The 17,028-nt window shown below is 37.7% G+C and overlaps 2 protein-coding genes across 6 annotated transcripts in view; one reads left to right on the forward strand and one right to left on the reverse strand.

Moving 5' to 3' along the window:
• The window catches only part of USP53 (ubiquitin specific peptidase 53), a 42,416-nt gene extending 32,506 nt beyond the window's left edge, over window positions 1-9,910 (forward strand). For 3 of the 5 annotated variants that reach the window (XM_065877713.1, XM_065877715.1, XM_065877714.1), the window contains 2 exons: window positions 7,275-7,371; window positions 8,896-9,910. In XM_065877713.1, coding sequence (XP_065733785.1) covers window positions 7,275-7,371; window positions 8,896-9,910 — 1,112 coding nt within the window. The remainder of the gene's footprint in view (window positions 1-7,274; window positions 7,372-8,895) is intronic. The other 2 variants (XM_065877716.1, XM_065877717.1) reach the window with 1 other exon arrangement.
• A 6,159-nt stretch (window positions 9,911-16,069) lies between these two features.
• C5H4orf3 (chromosome 5 C4orf3 homolog) lies at window positions 16,070-16,384 on the reverse strand. The gene has a single exon (XM_065877275.1). It carries the CDS (start codon window positions 16,382-16,384, stop codon window positions 16,070-16,072), a length of 315 nt encoding a protein of 104 aa, XP_065733347.1.
• Window positions 16,385-17,028: the final 644 nt, after the last annotated feature.

A 17,028-nucleotide genomic window follows, 5' to 3' on the forward strand; every position in this document is an offset into this window, starting at 1 on the left:
TCAGTTTATACTTATTTTGTCTTGGATCAGTGAGTTGGAAATATGGTGGACAGTGTGGAGGTGATTTAAAAGAAGAAAAAACAGTGTTTCTCATTTTTATTGGGAGCTGCCATTTACTGTGTGAGCAATATGGCATATAGGGTATTAATTTCTCATGTATATTACATTACTCTTTCTTGGAAATTACTTCTAAGATTTAACTCGCAGAGCCATATAATAACCAATATAGATTTTAAAAATAGGGTAATATTTAGATGTTATGATCAACTATAGGTTCCAGGTGAATTTTGAGTGACAGGGTAGTTTTAAAAAATGTACCTAGAACATCAATTTAGAGATAAAAAGGCATCTAAGATAAAGTTATCTATTGTTTAAAAAATAAAAGTTGCTTTTTTAATAACTTGATTTTGTTGTCTTTGCAATCTTTGGTTCACAGATTTGGTGTACAGTAGACTAGAAGCATGAGAATGAGAGGAAACTGAAATAAATTAACATGATGAAAAGGTCAACTAAAAATAAGGGAAAATACAGAAAAATTTACTGGAATTGTACAGAAGGATAGGGAATGAATTGAATATTCAAGCTAATGCCATATATTTTGGTATCTTCTGTGGGCATCAGCATGTTAAAGTATATCCTGTTATTTGATGTTCCTACTAATGGCCTAGTTTCATCAGAAGGAGATTCTGTATAATGACCTTGTGTTTTAGGCATACATGAAAGAGAGCCTGCAGGTAGTAGAAATAGCACTGGCTTTGCAGTTAATCCTGGGTTTGTTTGAGTGTTGCCACTTAACCACCTATATGGCATCGGTTAGGACACTTCATTTCCCTAAGTCTCAATTCCTTGGTTATAAAAAGGGAAGTTTTACAGAATAGTTGTGACTCAGATTTTAAAAAGACACCTATTTGCAATTAACTGGAACGGTTGTTTTCAAAAGGTATTGAGGACCTCAAACAGCTTTTGTTGCTATATCTATTAAGATTCGCTGTGTTAGGCATTAAACCTGAAAATCTTAAATATTTATTTATTCATTTAAAGAATGAATAAATCCTTTACTCACGCACGATTTTGAAATATCCATGTATCCTCATTTGGAAAATATTGGTTTGCTAAATTATGCAAGTCTTCCAAATGTTGATACATTTCTTTTTTTTTTTTTTTTTTTGGTAACATTGTACCTGCAGTGTTTCTTGTTTAAAACTCATGTTTTTTGAATTTTATTTTATTTATTTCTTTATATAGCAGGTTCTTATTAGTCATCAGTTTTATACCCATCAATCCCAATCGCCCAATTCAGCACACCACCATCCCCACTCCCCCACGGCTTTCCCCATTTGGTGTCTATACATTTGTTCTCTACATCTGTGTCTCAACTTATGCCCTGCAAACCGGTTCATCTGCACCATTTTTCTAGGTTCCACATACATGCGTTAATATACGATATTTGTTTTTCTCTTTCTGACTTACTTCACTCTGTATAGCAATCTCTAGATTCATCCACATCTCTACAAATGAACCAATTTCGTTCCTTTTTATGGCTGAGTAATATTTCATTGTATATATGTATCACATCTTCTTTATCCATTCGTCTGTCGATGGGCATTTAGGTTACTTCCATGACCTGGCTATTGTAAATAGTGCTGCAATGAACATTGGGGTGCATGTGTCTTTTTGAATTATGGTTTTCTCTGGGTATATGCCCCATAGTGGGATTGCTGGATCATACGGTAATTCTATTTTTAGTTTTTTAAGGAATCTCCATACTGTTCTCCATAGTGGCTGTATCAATTTACATTCCCACCAACAGTGCAAGAAGGTTCCCTTTTCTCCACACCTTCTCCAGCATTTGTTGTTTGTAGATTTTCTGATGATGCCCATTCGAACTGGTGTGAGGTGATACCTCATTGTAGTTTTGATTTGCACTTCTCTCATAATTAGTGATGTTGAGTGGCTTTTCATATGCTTCTTGGCCATCTGTATGTCTTCTTTAGAGAAATGTCTATTTAGGTCTTCTGCCCATTTTTGGATTGGGTTATTTGTTTCTTTAACATTGAGCTGCATGAGCTGTTTATATATTTTGGAGATTAATCCTTTCTCCGTTAATTTGTTTGCAAATATTTTATCCCATTCTGAGGGTTGTCTTTTCGTCTTGTTTATGGTTTCCTTTGTTGTGCAAAAGCTTTTAAGTTTCATTAGGTCCCATTTGTTTATTTTTGTTTTTATTTCCTCTACTCTAGGAGGTGGATCAAAAAAGATCTTGCTGTGATTCATGTCAAAGAGTGTTCTTCCTATGTTTTCCTCTAAGAGTTTTATAGTGTTCCGTCTTACATTTTAGGTCTCTAATCCATTTTGAGTTTATTTTTGTGTGTGGTGTTAAGGAGTGTTCTAATTTCATTCTTTTATGTAGCTGTCCAGTTTTCCCAGCACCACTTATTGAAGATTGTCTTTTCTCCGTTGTATATCTTTGCCGCCTTTGTCATAGATTAGTTGACCATATGTGTGTGGGTTTATCTCTGGGCTTTCTATCTTGTTCCATTGATCTATGTTTCTGTTTTTGTGCCAGGACCATATTGTCTTGATTACTATAGCTTTGTAGTACAGTCTGAAGTCAGGGAGTCTGATTCATCCCGCTCCATTTTTTCCCCTCAAGACTGCTTTGGCTATTCGGGGTCTTTTGTATCTCCATACAGATTTTTAAGATTTTTTGTTCTAGTTCCATAAAAAATGCCATTGGTAATTTGATAGGGATTGCATTGACTCTGTAGATTGCTTTGGGTAGTATAGTCATTTTCACAATATTGATTCTTCCAATCCAAGGACATGGTATATCTCTCCATCTGTTGGTATCATCTTTAATTTCTTTCATCAGTATCTTACAGTTTTCTACATAGAGGTCTTTTGTCTCCCTAGGTAGGTTTATTCCTAGGTATTTTATTCTTTTTGTTGCAATGGTAAATGAGAATGTTTTCTTAATTTCTCTTTCAGATTTTTCATCATTAGTGTATAGGAATGCAAGAGGTTTCTGTGCATTAATTTTGTATCCTGCAACTTTACCAAATTCATTGATTAGCTCTAGTAGTTTTCTGGTGGCATCTTTAGGATTCTCTATGTATAGTATCATGTCATCTGCAAACAGTGACAGTTTTACTTCTTCTTTTCCAATTTGGATTCCTTTTATTTCTTTTTCTTCTCTGATTGCCGAGGCTAGGACTTCCAAAACTATGTTGAATAATAGTGGTGAGAGTGGACATCCTTGTCTTGTTCCTGATTTAGAGGAAATGCTTTCAGTTTTCATCATTGAGAATGATGTTTGCTGTGGGTTTGTCATATGTGGCCTTTATTACGTTGACGTAGGTTCCCTCTATGCCCACTTTCTGGAGAGTTTTTATCATAAATGGGTGTTGAATTTTGTCAAAAGCTTTTTCTGCATCTATTGAGATGATCATATGGTTTTTATTCTTCGGTTTGTTAATGTGGTGTACCACATTGATTGATTTGCGTATATTGAAGAATCCTTGCATCCCTGGGATAAATCCCACTTGATCATGGTGTATGATCCTTTTAATGTGTTGTTGGATTCTGTTTGCTAGTATTTTGTTGAGGATTTTTGCATCTATATTCATCAGTGATATTGGTCTGTAATTTTCTTTTTTTGTAGTATCTTTGTCTGGTTGTGGTATCAGGGTGATGGTGGCCTCATAGAATGAGTTTGGGAGTGTTCCTTCCTCTGCAGTTTTTTGGAAGAGTTTGAGAAGGACGGGTGTTAGCTCTTCTCTAAATGTTTGATAGAATTCACCTGTGAAGCCATCTGGTCCTGGACTTTTGTTCGTTGGAAGATTTTTAATCACAGTTTCAATTTTACTACTTGTGATTGGTCTGTTCATTTTTTATATTTCTTCCTTGTTCAGTCTTGGAAGGTTATACCTTTCTAAGAATTTGTCCATTTCTTCCAGGTTGTCCAGTTTATTGGCATAGAGTTGCTTGTAGTAGTCTCTTAGGATGCTTTGTATTTCTGCGGTGTCTGTTGTAACTTCTTCTTTTTCATTTTTAATTTTATTGATTTGAGTCCTCTCCCTCTTTTTCTTGATGAGTCTGGCTAATGGTTTATCAATTTTGTTTATCTTCTCAAAGAACCAGTTTTTAGTTTTATTTATCTTTGCTATCGTTTTCTTCATTTCTTTTTCATTTATTTCTGATCTGATCTTTATGATTTCTTTCCTTCTGCTAACTTTGGGTTTTGTTTGTTCTTCTTTCTCTAGTTCCTTTAGGTGTAAGTTTAGATTGTTTATTTGAGATTTTTCTTGTTTCTTGAGGTAGGCTTGTATAGCTATAAACTTCCCACTTAGAACTGCTTTTGCTGCATCCCATAGGTTTTGGATCGTTGTGTTTTCATTGTCATTTGTCTGTAGTTATTTTTTGATTTCCTCTTTGATTTCTTCAGTGATCTCTTGGTTATTTAGTAACATATTGTTTAGCCTCCATGTGTTTGTGTTTTTTACGTTTTTTCCCTGTAATTCATTTCTAATCTCATAGTGTTGTGGTCAGAAAAGATGCTTGATATGATTTCAATTTTCTTAAATTTACTGAGGCTTGATTTGTGACCTAAGATGTGATCTATCCTGGAGAATGTTCCGTGCGCACTTGAGAAGAAAGTGTAAGCTGCTGTTTTTGGATGGAATGTCCTATAAATATCAATTAAATTTATCTGGTCTATTGTGTTATTTAAAGCTTTCCTTATTTATTTTCATTTTGTAAGTGAGGTGTTAAAGTCCCCCACTATTATTGTGTTATTTTAAAGTCTATTTTATCTGATATGAGTATTGCTACTCCAGCTTTCTTTGGATTCCTATTTGCATGGAATATCTTTTTCCATCCCCTCACTTTCAGTCTGTATGTGTCCGTAGGTCTGAAGTGGGTCTCTTTTAGACAGCATATATATGGGTCTTGTATCCATTCAGCAAGCCTGTGTCGTTTGGTTGGGTCATTCAATCCATTCACGTTTAAGGTAATTATCGATATGTATGTTCCTATGACCATTTTCTTAATTGTTTTGGGTTTGTTTTTGTATGTCCTTTTCTTGTCTTGTGTTTCCCACTTAGAGAAGTTCCTTTAGCATTTGCTGTAGAGCTGGTTTGGTGGTGCTGAATTCTCTTAGCTTTTGCTTGTCTCTAAAGCTTTTGATTTCTCCATCGAATGTGAATGAGATCCTTGCTGGGTAGAGTAATCTGGGTTGTAGGTTCTTCCCTTTCATCACTTTAAGTATATCATGCCACTCCCTTCTGGCTTGTAGAGTTTCTGCTGAGAAATCAGCTGTTAACCTTATGGGAGTTCCCTTGTATGTTATTTGTCATTTTTCCCTTGCTGCTTTCAATAATTATTCTTTGTCTTTAATTTTTGCCAATTTGATTACTATGTGTCTCGGCGTGTTTCTCCTTGGGTTTATCCTGTATAGGACTCACTGAGCTTCCTTGACTTGGGTGTCTATTTCCTTTCCCATGTTAGGGAAGTTTTTGACTATAATCTCTTCAAATATTTTCTCTGGTCCTTTCTCTCTCTCTTCTCCTCTGGGACCCCTATAATGCGAATGTTGTTGCGTTTAGTGTTGTCCCAGAGGTCTCTTAGGTTGTCTTCATTTCTTTTCATTCTTTTTTCTTTATTCTCTTCTGCAGCAGTGAATTCCACCATTCTGTTTTCCAGGTCATTTATCTGGATACATTTTTTTATATAGCCTTTTTTTTCGGCCGTGTCACACGGCATGCGGGATCTTAGTTCCCCAACTAGGGATTGAACCCATGCCCCCTGAAGTGGAAGTGCAGAGTCTTGACCACTGGACTGCCAGGGAAGTCCCATTTCTCTCTCTCTATATATATATATTTATTTATTTATGGCTGTGTTGGCTCTTCGTTTCTGTGTGAGGGCTTTCTCTAGTTGCGGCAAGCGGGGGCCACTCCTCATTGCAGTGCGCGGGCCTCTCACTATCGCGGCCTCTCTTGTTGCAGAGCACAGGCTCCAGACGCGCAGGCTCAGTAATTGTGGCTCACGGGGCTAGTCGCTCTGCAGCATGTGGGATCTTCACAGACCAGGGCTCGAACCCGTGTCCCCTGCGTTGGCAGGCAGATTCTCAACTACTGCGCCACCAGGGAAGCCCTCTCTCTATATGTTTAAAGAACAGATTTTAAAACATCACCACAGATATTATCAGGAAGTCTTTATAAGTATTGGAAAAGTACAGAACTCATGGTGGTAAATACGAATTTTCTAAAACTCTTTCATGTAAAAGGTTAAATTTTATCATTGGCAATAAATACTGCCAGTTGTTTTATTCGAAGTGACAGGTTCACTTCTCTTATTTTCAAGAAAATTTCTGACACATACTCAAGTCTGAATAACTGAAGTTTGTTCATTGTCTTTTCAAGTAAAAAGGTGTTCAGTTGTAAAAATTAAATGAAATAATTATTGTCAACTTCTTACAACTTGAGTAAGCAGTCAATAAATGGAAGCTAGTTAGTGGTGGGATAACATTTTATGTTATCATAATACCCTCCCACCCATTTAAATTCAGTTGATGTTCCTAATATTTCTGTGACGTTGGTAAAATAGATATCAGCATCTCATTACTTAAAGGCAGAAATCTAGACTGTAAGGTGGTATAAGTTTGTAAAGTTGGTTTTAGGAATATAAAGTTACCAACCAATAAGCTGTGAATCCAAACTTCAACTCAAGCCATCTGTCTCCAAATGTAGCGTTTTCCCACCATTTTGTCAGTAAAGAGTAAACAAGGGAAGCACAGCTCCACACGACCCATCTAGAATAACACTTTTTGGGGATTGCTGACATTTTCAAGAGATAATAAATTGAGGATAGGGGCTTCCCTGGTGGCGCAGTGGTTGAGAGTCCATCTGCTGATGTAGGGGACTCGGGTTCGTGCCCGGTCCGGGAGGATCCCACATGCCACTGAGGGGCTGGGCCCATGAGCCATGGCCGCTGGGCCTGCGCGTCCGGAGCCTGTGCTCTGCAACGGGAGAGGCCACAGCAGAGAGAGGCCCGCGTACCAAAAAAAAAAAAAAAATTGAGGAAAGAGCCACTGATTTTGTATAAAGTGTTCAGGAAAGAGGTATTATTTGAGCTGAGGCTTGAAGAACTAGTTTTCATCTGTTAATTTGGAAGAGAATTACCTGATTATAGAAAACCTTTTGTAAATTATGGAGAAGTATAGATGGAGTAAATTCTAAAAGATCACTTAAATAATTTTTTCTCATTCCCTTCCTCAGGCTTTAGAAAAGAACCCAAGAACCTGGAAGTAGCCTATAAATCTTATGAGTCCCACCCAGAATCGTATCTACAAATAAAAGATCCTTTGATAAAAAGGTAATCCTAGCTATTTGGAATACTAAAATCTTTTAAATTAAATGCATGTGTTATAGGAACTCTTTATCAGAAAGGCATACTACCTGTCACTACTCTGAAAGCAATGGGTCTAGAGCAGGGGTCCCCAAGCCCCGGGCTGCAGACTGATACTGGAACTGGGCCGCACAGCAGGAGGTGAGTGGCGGCTGAGTGAGCGAAGCTTCATCTGCCGCTCCCCATCGCTCGCATTACTGCCTGAACCACACGCTCCTTCCCAAGTCAGTGCAAAAATTGTCTTCCACGAAACTGGTCTCTGGTGCCAAAAAAGGTTGGGGACTGCTGGTCTAGAGTATTATGATGCATGTTTTATTGGGGATCATTAAAAGGATGTAAACCTTAATGATAGGGGGCCTACAAAGTACCTTGTACAATATATGATTGTTTGTTTTAAACCTCACAGCATTCTTTTGAGATGTATGGTGTTTTACAAAAGAGAAAATTTGGGGCTTAGATTAAGTAATTTGGCCAAAGCAACGGAGTTGAGATTTGAATATAGCTCTTATCTACTTAGCAGAGCCTCAACTCTTTTCATCTTTGTGCTCTAATTGAATTTTATGCAATTCACATGAGAAAAATAATTTAATCATATGAAGATAAATAATTTGCAATGTGATATCATTTTTCTTCACCTTAGAAGTTAACTATTACTTAAATAAAGGTAGTCTTTGATTAACCAAATTATTTTTAATTAGTATACTATCCTTATAGCATTATATATCAACATTAAAGTACCTCTATTGCTATAAACTTTGGGTGGGAAGTGTTTTAGAATATTGAATTGCTTGCTAGTAACATTTTTCTTAAGTCTGTGCTACATTTTATCACAATAAATGTAATTTCAGTGTTTTTAAGTTGAATTTTTTTTTTTTTTTTTTTTGGCTGCACTGTGTGGCTTGTGGCATCTTAGTTGCCCAAACAGGGATTGAACCTGGGCCTGGGCAGTGAAAGCGCTGAGTCCTAACCACTGGACTGCCAGGGAATTATCTGATACTTGCTTTTTTTTTTTTTTTTTTTTTTTTTTTTTTGTGGTATGTGGGCCTCTCACTGTTGTGGCTTCTCCCGTTGCGGAGCACAGGCTCCGGACGCGCAGTCTCAGCGACCATGGCTCACGGGCCCAGCCACTCCACGGCATGTGGGATCTTCCCAGACCGGGGCACAAACCCGTGTCCCCTGCTTCGGCAGGCAGACTCTCAACCACTGCGCCACGAGGGAAGCCCCTGAAATTTGCTTTTTTAATTATACTTCTGGTTATAAATCTGATCTTGGTAATGACGGATGTTTCTAATAAACATTTATGTATTCTGGCATAAAGATTTTGGATTCAGAGAGTGTATAAATTGTTAATGGTTGCAAATATCTTTCCATTTCTGCTGTGTCACACAAATAACATAAGTGCTGTATTGGGAAGTTAAGCTACAAATGTTTGTTTTCCCTCCAATTTTGCATATTTGTGTATGGCGTTTTAGCTTTGTTTTTGTTTTTCAGGTCACATATACGTGAAACCAATGGAAAGTTATTCCCTTCATCCAATCCACAAATACTCAAGGACCATACAGCAAGAGAGCATACCCACCAGTCAGATGAACAGAAACTTGAAAAAGCAAGTGAATGCAAATTTTCTGAGTGGCTTAATATAGAAAATTCTGAGAGAACAGGTTTGCTTTTTCACGTTGATGATAATTCTGCTTCTGCAAAGAGAGTGAACAGTAATGGAACAGTCTCACCATCTTCATTGTGGTCTTCACACGTGAGAACTGTGGGGTTGAAGCCAGGAACTGCTCCCCTCATCCAGCAGCAAAATATAATAGAACAGTGTTACTCTGAGAACTCTCTATCCAGGGAACATCTCATTCAGTCAACCAGCAGATCTGATGGTTGTCAGATGCCAGAACTTGTTTGCCAGAATACCCCACCCCCTCTGCCACCAAAGAAATATGCTGTAACCAGTGTGCCACAATCAGAGAAAAATGATGTGCCACAGTCAGAGAAAAATGATGCTCCACCTGCTGTCAAACCAACAGAGATGTTTAAAGCTAATTCTTCTAGTCTTCCAAAGCACAGTTTGAGTACAGCTTCAGAACCAGGTTTAGAAGTGAGTACATATATGAATGATGAAAGACTTAAGGAAACATTTCAAGCAAAAGAGTATGTCGGCAACACATCAAACACCCCATCCAGCTCTTCAGCTAATGATTTTCAGGCAGACTCGGGTACAGCTGTTGGTGCTTCTTGCCAGCCAGAAATAGACTCTAGTTCTACCTGTCCAAATGAGACAGTTTCATTAACTACCTATTTTTCAGTGGATAACTGCATGACTGATACATATAGATTGAAATACCATCAGAGGCCCAAGCTCTGTTTTCCAGAGAGCAGCGGCTTTTGTAATGATAATTCACTTTCTCAGAATGAAAGAGGGCTAGGGCCTGTGTTACATAGTAGTCTTGGTTCAAACTGCCCTTCCAAGCAAAGATATAAACCTGGTATACATTGTAATAGATAAATGATGAAACCGACAGGCTTTTACTTCTGAGGCCATTAACTAGGAATCAAATGACCAAACCTAGTGCTACATGAAATTAAAACCATGGCAATATTTAACTCATTAATCACTTTAACTTTCTATACAGATATTTTATTTTGTGAAGATCTACTTATTGGATATTTTGGAATTCCCTCTGAATAGTCTTGGCATGCCTCAAAAAATAGAAAATCCGGGGGTATGCAGAAAGTCATTTATCATATGCTGCAGTGGAGTAAAAATGTAATTTGTCCCTTTATTTTCTGACTGGTAGACCCATAGGTATTAAACTAACCAGTACTCATATGTAGATTGGTAAACTCTGCTAACTGAAAGATAGATGATATGTAGCTTGTGTAGTCAAAGCAATATTTGCTTTGTGAGGAAGCACTTTCTAATGGGGAGCCAAAAGAGGACTTCACCCATTTGCTTTTGACTTCTGTGATAGTCTACTACATATGATCCCTTTAAGTGTCTTAAAATGTATCGACCCATGAAATTGATGGCATTTGGGGGAAAAAAAGCCTTAATGATAAAACAGTTTTTAAATTCTCAAGGTCAGTAGAGAAGACAGTTTTGCTCCTAGAATTTTTATCTTCAGAATATCCTTTGTTGTATGCATTCATAAACATTACTTCAGTCATGTAAGCTAAAAATACTTCACTTTAGTATATTTATTTGTTACATTTTTTTCTAATCTTATATGAAATGTGAAAGGTTTTTATTTTGGTTTGGTTTACTTTGGGCTGCTAATAACCAGTGTTAGGAATTAACCTATAGTCCTCTTTTTAAGAATATCACTGTGACTGCCTAAATTTTCCCTGCTATAATATTACCTGTTTATAGGTTGTCAGCCCATTTTAGTAATTTTCATATTCTTGAATTTGAAAATCTTTCTGGGTTTCCAGATTAAATTTTTGCCTTTCATATAGATTTAATTTTTAATGAAATGTATTAATTTGAGCATCCCTCCCTTTTTTCTAAACAAATAATTTAATTTTTACCCCATTTTCATGGAGAAGTCTTTCTTTAAAAAAAAAAAAAGGGATTTTCCATTATTATGATGACCTTACAAGTGAAAATAAGTAATTGCCTTATTTCATAGTTGTCATTTAATTTTGTACTAAGCTGGTAAACTAATTGTAGTTTAGAATAGTTTTATATTGTCCACACTAGAGAATTGAGAATTTAAATTTTATATATAAAACATAATAATTCCATAAACTAATTAGTAAATTTAATATCTTGACCAATCCCATAAATTGTTAAAATATTCCAAAATGTAAATGAATCTTATTTTCTAGATAAGTAGAAAATAATTGCTTGTAGAAGTCTAAGCTCACTGAGTTATCAAATCTTGGCCAAATTTTGTCTTCCACCTAGAGAAGTTTTTAATAGCCTTTTCTAGCTATAACAGTAGGTGATTATTACTTTATATTCTCTTAATTTAGAAATACTTGAATATCAACTAAATAAAATTTTATCTTTTAAGAAAGCTTTTTTTTTAACATAGCTTTTAGTATGGGGGTTTGTAAATATTGTAAATTTGTAAAATTGTATTTGAAATGTCACTGTATTTAATTACCGCTTTTATAACATTGTAAAATACTAGAAAAATGAGCTTCAAGTATTTTTAATAGCTTTCAAAAACTGTGTAGTTGTTTTGTCCAGTTGAAAATGTATTATTTGAAACATTTAAACTGATTTCTGATACTTATAAACAATCTCATAGATTTGTATGGGATTCAACTCACAATTGAGTTGCAAATATCAAATAGAAACGTCCAATTTGGGCTCTTTTTAAAGTACTGTCCAGTTGAAACCTCCTGAATCATGTTATAGTACTAATAGACTAGAAACTGACCATGTTTTTGTTGATTCAACACTCCAAATATAGATTGAATATGTATTTACTAATCGTGCACATGTGAATTTTTTATTTCTAGGGTGTCTATTTTTATAGATGTTTTCTTCTGGTTATAAGCTTATTATAACTTTTAAAATAACACAGCCAACGATTGTAATGTTCAGAATACTTCAGAGTATCTTTGTGTGAAGTCAGTTTCTTCTGATTCAAAATTTTGGGGGGGGGGATAAACTGATTTTTAATTTAATATGGTTGGGACTTTTCTTTGCATTCATAAACTGTGGCTTCCTTTCACCTCTGAATTATATATTTTATGGGAAATGTAAGTCAATTTAAAGTTTAGGGGTGAACTTGGAATATCACTGATCAAAATATTTATCACAGGAGACTCCTAAGAGTTCAACCCCCTCAAGGCCTAAAGGAGCGTTCCCACAGGAGTTGGCAAACTTTCTTTAAAAACCCAGATAGTAAATAATTTAGGCGTTGTGGACCATAGGATCTGTTACTCAACTCTGCCACTGTAGTGTGAAAACAGCTGTAAGGTAACATTTACATAACAGTATGCAAATGAATGGGCATATCCGTGTTCCAGTAAAACTTTGTAAGCATTGAAACTTGGATTTCACATCATTTTCACATCATGAAATAGTCTTGACTTTTTTTAATCATTTTAAGATGTTAAAAATCATTCTTGGCTCACAGGCCTTTAAAGAGAGGCAATACTTTGCTGGAGTATTAAAGTAAGTTACAGACATTATAATAAACATGTTTTGGCCTCAAACATTAGTGTAGTTTGATGACCCTTTTCCTAGAGCATAATTACCTCTACGTTAAATGCCCTTACTAAATATTCTGTAGTCTCTGAATGTATTCCCATTACATTTAGGGACTAGGTATATGGAGCACTTCACATCCTAAAATTTTCAGGTTAACATAACTCTAAAGACTTCCTCACAATTGCTCATTGGCCAGTTGATTTCAAACGGTTATTAAAACAATCATTTCACTTATATGAAATTTACAAAGGAATTTATCAGACTAAAGTCACATTGATGTAAATACTTTTGATGTCTCTATTTTTATCACAGCAAGTTCGCCAATTCTTCTTGGTGTCCCATTTACCCAGTTAAAAGCCTTCAAGTATACTATGTTACCCTGAGATGGCACAGTTCAGTGGTAGGCACAATTTCATCTGTAGGAAATATTCAAACCTCATACTGCCACCATTTTGGATACCATTTACAGTCATGTCACAATACTACGATCTTTCTTCTTAGTAGTATCTTCCCTGTATTAGAAATTTTCAGAATATTCAATAGTTGTGGTAGAAGGCTGATTCTAGGCTCAGAAAGGTAGTATGGATTATAAATCTTTGTGTGTGACCTAACACACAAGTAATTTGTTAAAATGAAAGGAAATCAGACCCAATTTACCTGTATAATCAACATTTATTGGACAAAATTACTAGCAAGTAGCACAAAACAATTCATACAATCTGTTTGGTACCCTCAATGAAATCCCAGTTCTGTTTCTCTAGATGCTTCAACCTTGCCTAAAAAGTTCTCCTCAGGCAGGTTTGTTAGGTTCTCTGAAGGCGTAATTGTTAAACTTATAGTCAGCATTAGGCTAAAAGCCTCCAAAATCAATCCCAGATTTCACACTAACCCTAAATGCCATTCTGAAGAACAGAGGATGTAGAGTTTACCAGATCTATACCCTGCTTCTAAGGGATGGGAAAAATATTTAGGCAATTCCAATATATAAAATGTCACCAATTTCAAGGACAAGAGCCCATTTCTAACATCTGTTATATAATAGGAATAGCTTCTGAAGGGCTTATAGTAGCTGCTTTGGGAATGTGACCTTTTTGACTAAATACTAGCTGATCACTCCTGGGAAATAAATTCTTGTTAACATACTTAGATAAAAAAGAATGTAAGCTCCATAAAGGCAAGGATTTTTGTCTGTTTCGTTCAGTGTGGTACCTGGCCCACAGTAAGTGCTCAAACATTTGCTCAAAGAGTAAATATGGTGACTTTGCTGGAGTATTAAAGTAAGTTACAGACATTATAATAAACATGTTTTGGCCACAAACATTCTTAATGCAACCACAATAAAAATTAGGTTTGAAACACACAGTCCTACTTTACAGAGTTCAAGAGCTTAAAAGTGAGGGGAAGCATCCAGGTAAGACCCCATGCACTCTAGCCTTCCATTACTGGATATTATATACTTTCTCTAAGATTGTACCAACCTAGCAACCATAACAGAGGTCCACTTAATCTAAAAATTAAACTGGCACTTACAGCAAATATATTGTGGACCTGCATTTTCTGTATAGCTTTTAACTCCTTTTTTCAAAATTCTTCCCTTGCTTTTGGATAATTTATTATTTCACCATATTATCTGCATCATACTAAACCTTGGCCAACCCTTAAAATGTTAAAGGAAAAACAATCTATTTCCTAATGAGTATAATAAATCTTCATGTATAAATACTTTTTATGTTCAGCCCCTGTAAAGCCACCAAATAATCTGTAAAAAGTTTTAAAATGTGAATCAGAGCCGAGTTTTAAGAACTTAGCTATGAATGGCTGAGATCATTACCCATTTAATATAGTTCCCGCAAAGAATAACAGAATCTGTAAAATGAAATGAAGGTCCCTTAGAGTCTGAAATTCTTCTGGTGCACAATCCTGTCTTCTTTGTTCTAGAAGTTTTAGTCATTTTCAGGATCCACTCCAGGAGCCAAAATTCTTAATTTAGGTATCAGGCAAACCATTCTGTAAAAACCAAATAATTGTCAACAATGTTTCCTTTTTCTTTCCCTTTAAATACTTTATGCCAACTTTTGAAAACTCTGATTGTCTTAGTCATTTGCCTATTCCTAAATGATTTTCATATTGATATGAGCAAAAAAAGGCCTGACTATTCTTTATAAGTCTTCCATTTTCTATCCAGAGCTGAAAATTCAGATCATTAAAAAAAACAAAAACAAACAAAAAAACACTGCATTTGAAGTATCACTCTACCAAATACCAGGAGGAGTGGGTGGAAAGATTCTCCTTTACAAATGACAGAGGATTTTACAGAAACACCCATCTTCCATTGGTCCCACTGTGAACCCTCGGCCACACCACTCAAGAAATCCAAGGAATCACAGACAATGGGGCCTCACCAACAGTGAGTTTATGCCCAAATTTTTGCCAAAATTGGGGGCTGGGGGTGAGAGAAGAAGACATAATGACCGCAAATTCAATAAGCATGATGGCTGAGAGAAATTAACTTACAGTGCATAAAGGATTAGCTCCGAAGTCCAAAGGAGCTGTTTAATGACTAAATGAGCTGCATCGCTTTTCCTCCTTCAGCGCACTGCTCCTCTCCTGAACTTGTCCCTTGTATCATCTCAGTCCTGTATCCTCCTTCTTGTTCTGCTCCCCCAAGCCCCTTCTCTAAGTCCCCTTCCTTTATCCTCTGCCAAAACTGTCTTCTCAGAGGGGGTGGCAATGAAAATGGAGAGCATGGATTTTCCAAATGGAATCTAGAGAGTTTTGTGACTCATCAGTTGGTGTTTTGGAGTGTGCGGGTGTGTATATAGAGCAAAGCGAGAAATCAGAAAACGAGACCCAGGCTTCCGGGAGGTGAAGTGAGTGAATAAAGTTAACATTTACTGAAATGGGGACACTGAAAAGTAAGGTCATCTGAGTACGAAGTCAGGAGTCCAGTTCTGGACCCATGTGAGATAACCGTGCACGGCCTGCTCACGGTCAAACCGTCGCACAGTAACAGTGGCTTTAGTGGAGCGCTAACTGCTGCCAGGCAATACGCAAATTAATCGCTTTTAGATAAGTTGGCGATTTATCTAAAACACCACGCCACACCACACCCCTATGACCTGGTTACTATAGCTCCCAAATGGTAAATGTGAATATAAAGCTCCAAAAAGCCAAATAACGTCTCCAGTTTCTTCGTGGTAGTGCAGGAACTCAAACCCAGCCGGTTTCCTCCCAACATAGAACAAAAAAATTATGAAGCCAAGTTTCCTCTACACCTCATCTGAACACCCTCAACTGAGGTGCCAAGGAACGACATTTTCACTCTGGTCTTCGTTCCACTCCCACGCCTACCCTATCCTACCACTCGCCAGCTGGATGATGGTGGACAGGCCGTAACTTTCCGTAATGCAATTTCCTCGCCTCTGCCGCACCCACCTCCCCAAACTGGGGTAGATGGTCTCTAAGCCCCTTACCATTTCAACGCTGCGTTAAGAGTACTCACCAGGGCAAAAAATACACGAAGAAAAACAACACCACGTCTAAGAGGACGAAGAGCCAGAGATCCAACCAGTAGGAATGTTTTGGTAACCGGTCTGCCCCGGACTGAGGCCGCACTTCGTGGTTCTGCTGCGGCCTCTCGGCTTCACCCAAGCCTCGCCGCTCCCGGGGACCATCCCGACCATCTTCGGCCGCCAAGCCCACCTCCATCTTGCAGCAGTCGCCGCGCCACAATCTGAGTAGTCGGAAATCCTCAGCTCCCGCTCTTCCCCGTTCACCTCGCCGGAAAAGTGGACGAAATCCGACCACCCCCATCCCCCACAACGCATGCGCTGTTCCCCGCCCCGGAAATGGGCCCTGTACCCGCCCCGGAAGTGGGTCCTGTGCCCTCCCCTCCCAGCGCGCAGGCGCCGCCCGTCGGTCCGCTACCTCCGTGACTGCGGACGGACAGCGGCGTCTCCACCTGGAGGCGGGCGAAGCTGTCCGCCCGTTCCGCCCTGCAGCGTCCAGGTGGGAAGCCGGTTATTCAGGTTTCGCTAGAAGAAATTCTCTCTGGCCGGACCGGAAGTCACTTCACGTCCCATTCCTGACAGGTGATTGATTCCACCTTGGAAGTGACCATGGTCGCCTCTCCTTATCCCTGTATTCCTTTTGGGTCCTTATGCCAAGGTTTTAAAAGAGCCTCCTCTAATGGGTTTTGTACTGTCCCTGACATGTTACACTTATTTGATTAAATTCTGTAAACAGCTCTAATGAGGTTGACATCGTGTGAGCGTAAGTTTCTAAAGGGGCCTGAGAGCAAAACGTGAGAATTTTGTATGTATCTCAAAGGAGTGAATTTAAGAATAATCCAAGGGTTTGGGAGTGTGATCCCCCATGACATTAGAATGTTAGCAGAAAGAAAATGATTTACCATTGTAGGCAAGGGAAAATTCTCCTCTACTCTCTTTGGGTCTCCA

Source organism: Phocoena phocoena, chromosome 5, assembly GCF_963924675.1.
Source record: "Phocoena phocoena chromosome 5, mPhoPho1.1, whole genome shotgun sequence".
NCBI classification, from domain to species: Eukaryota; Metazoa; Chordata; class Mammalia; order Artiodactyla; family Phocoenidae; genus Phocoena; species Phocoena phocoena.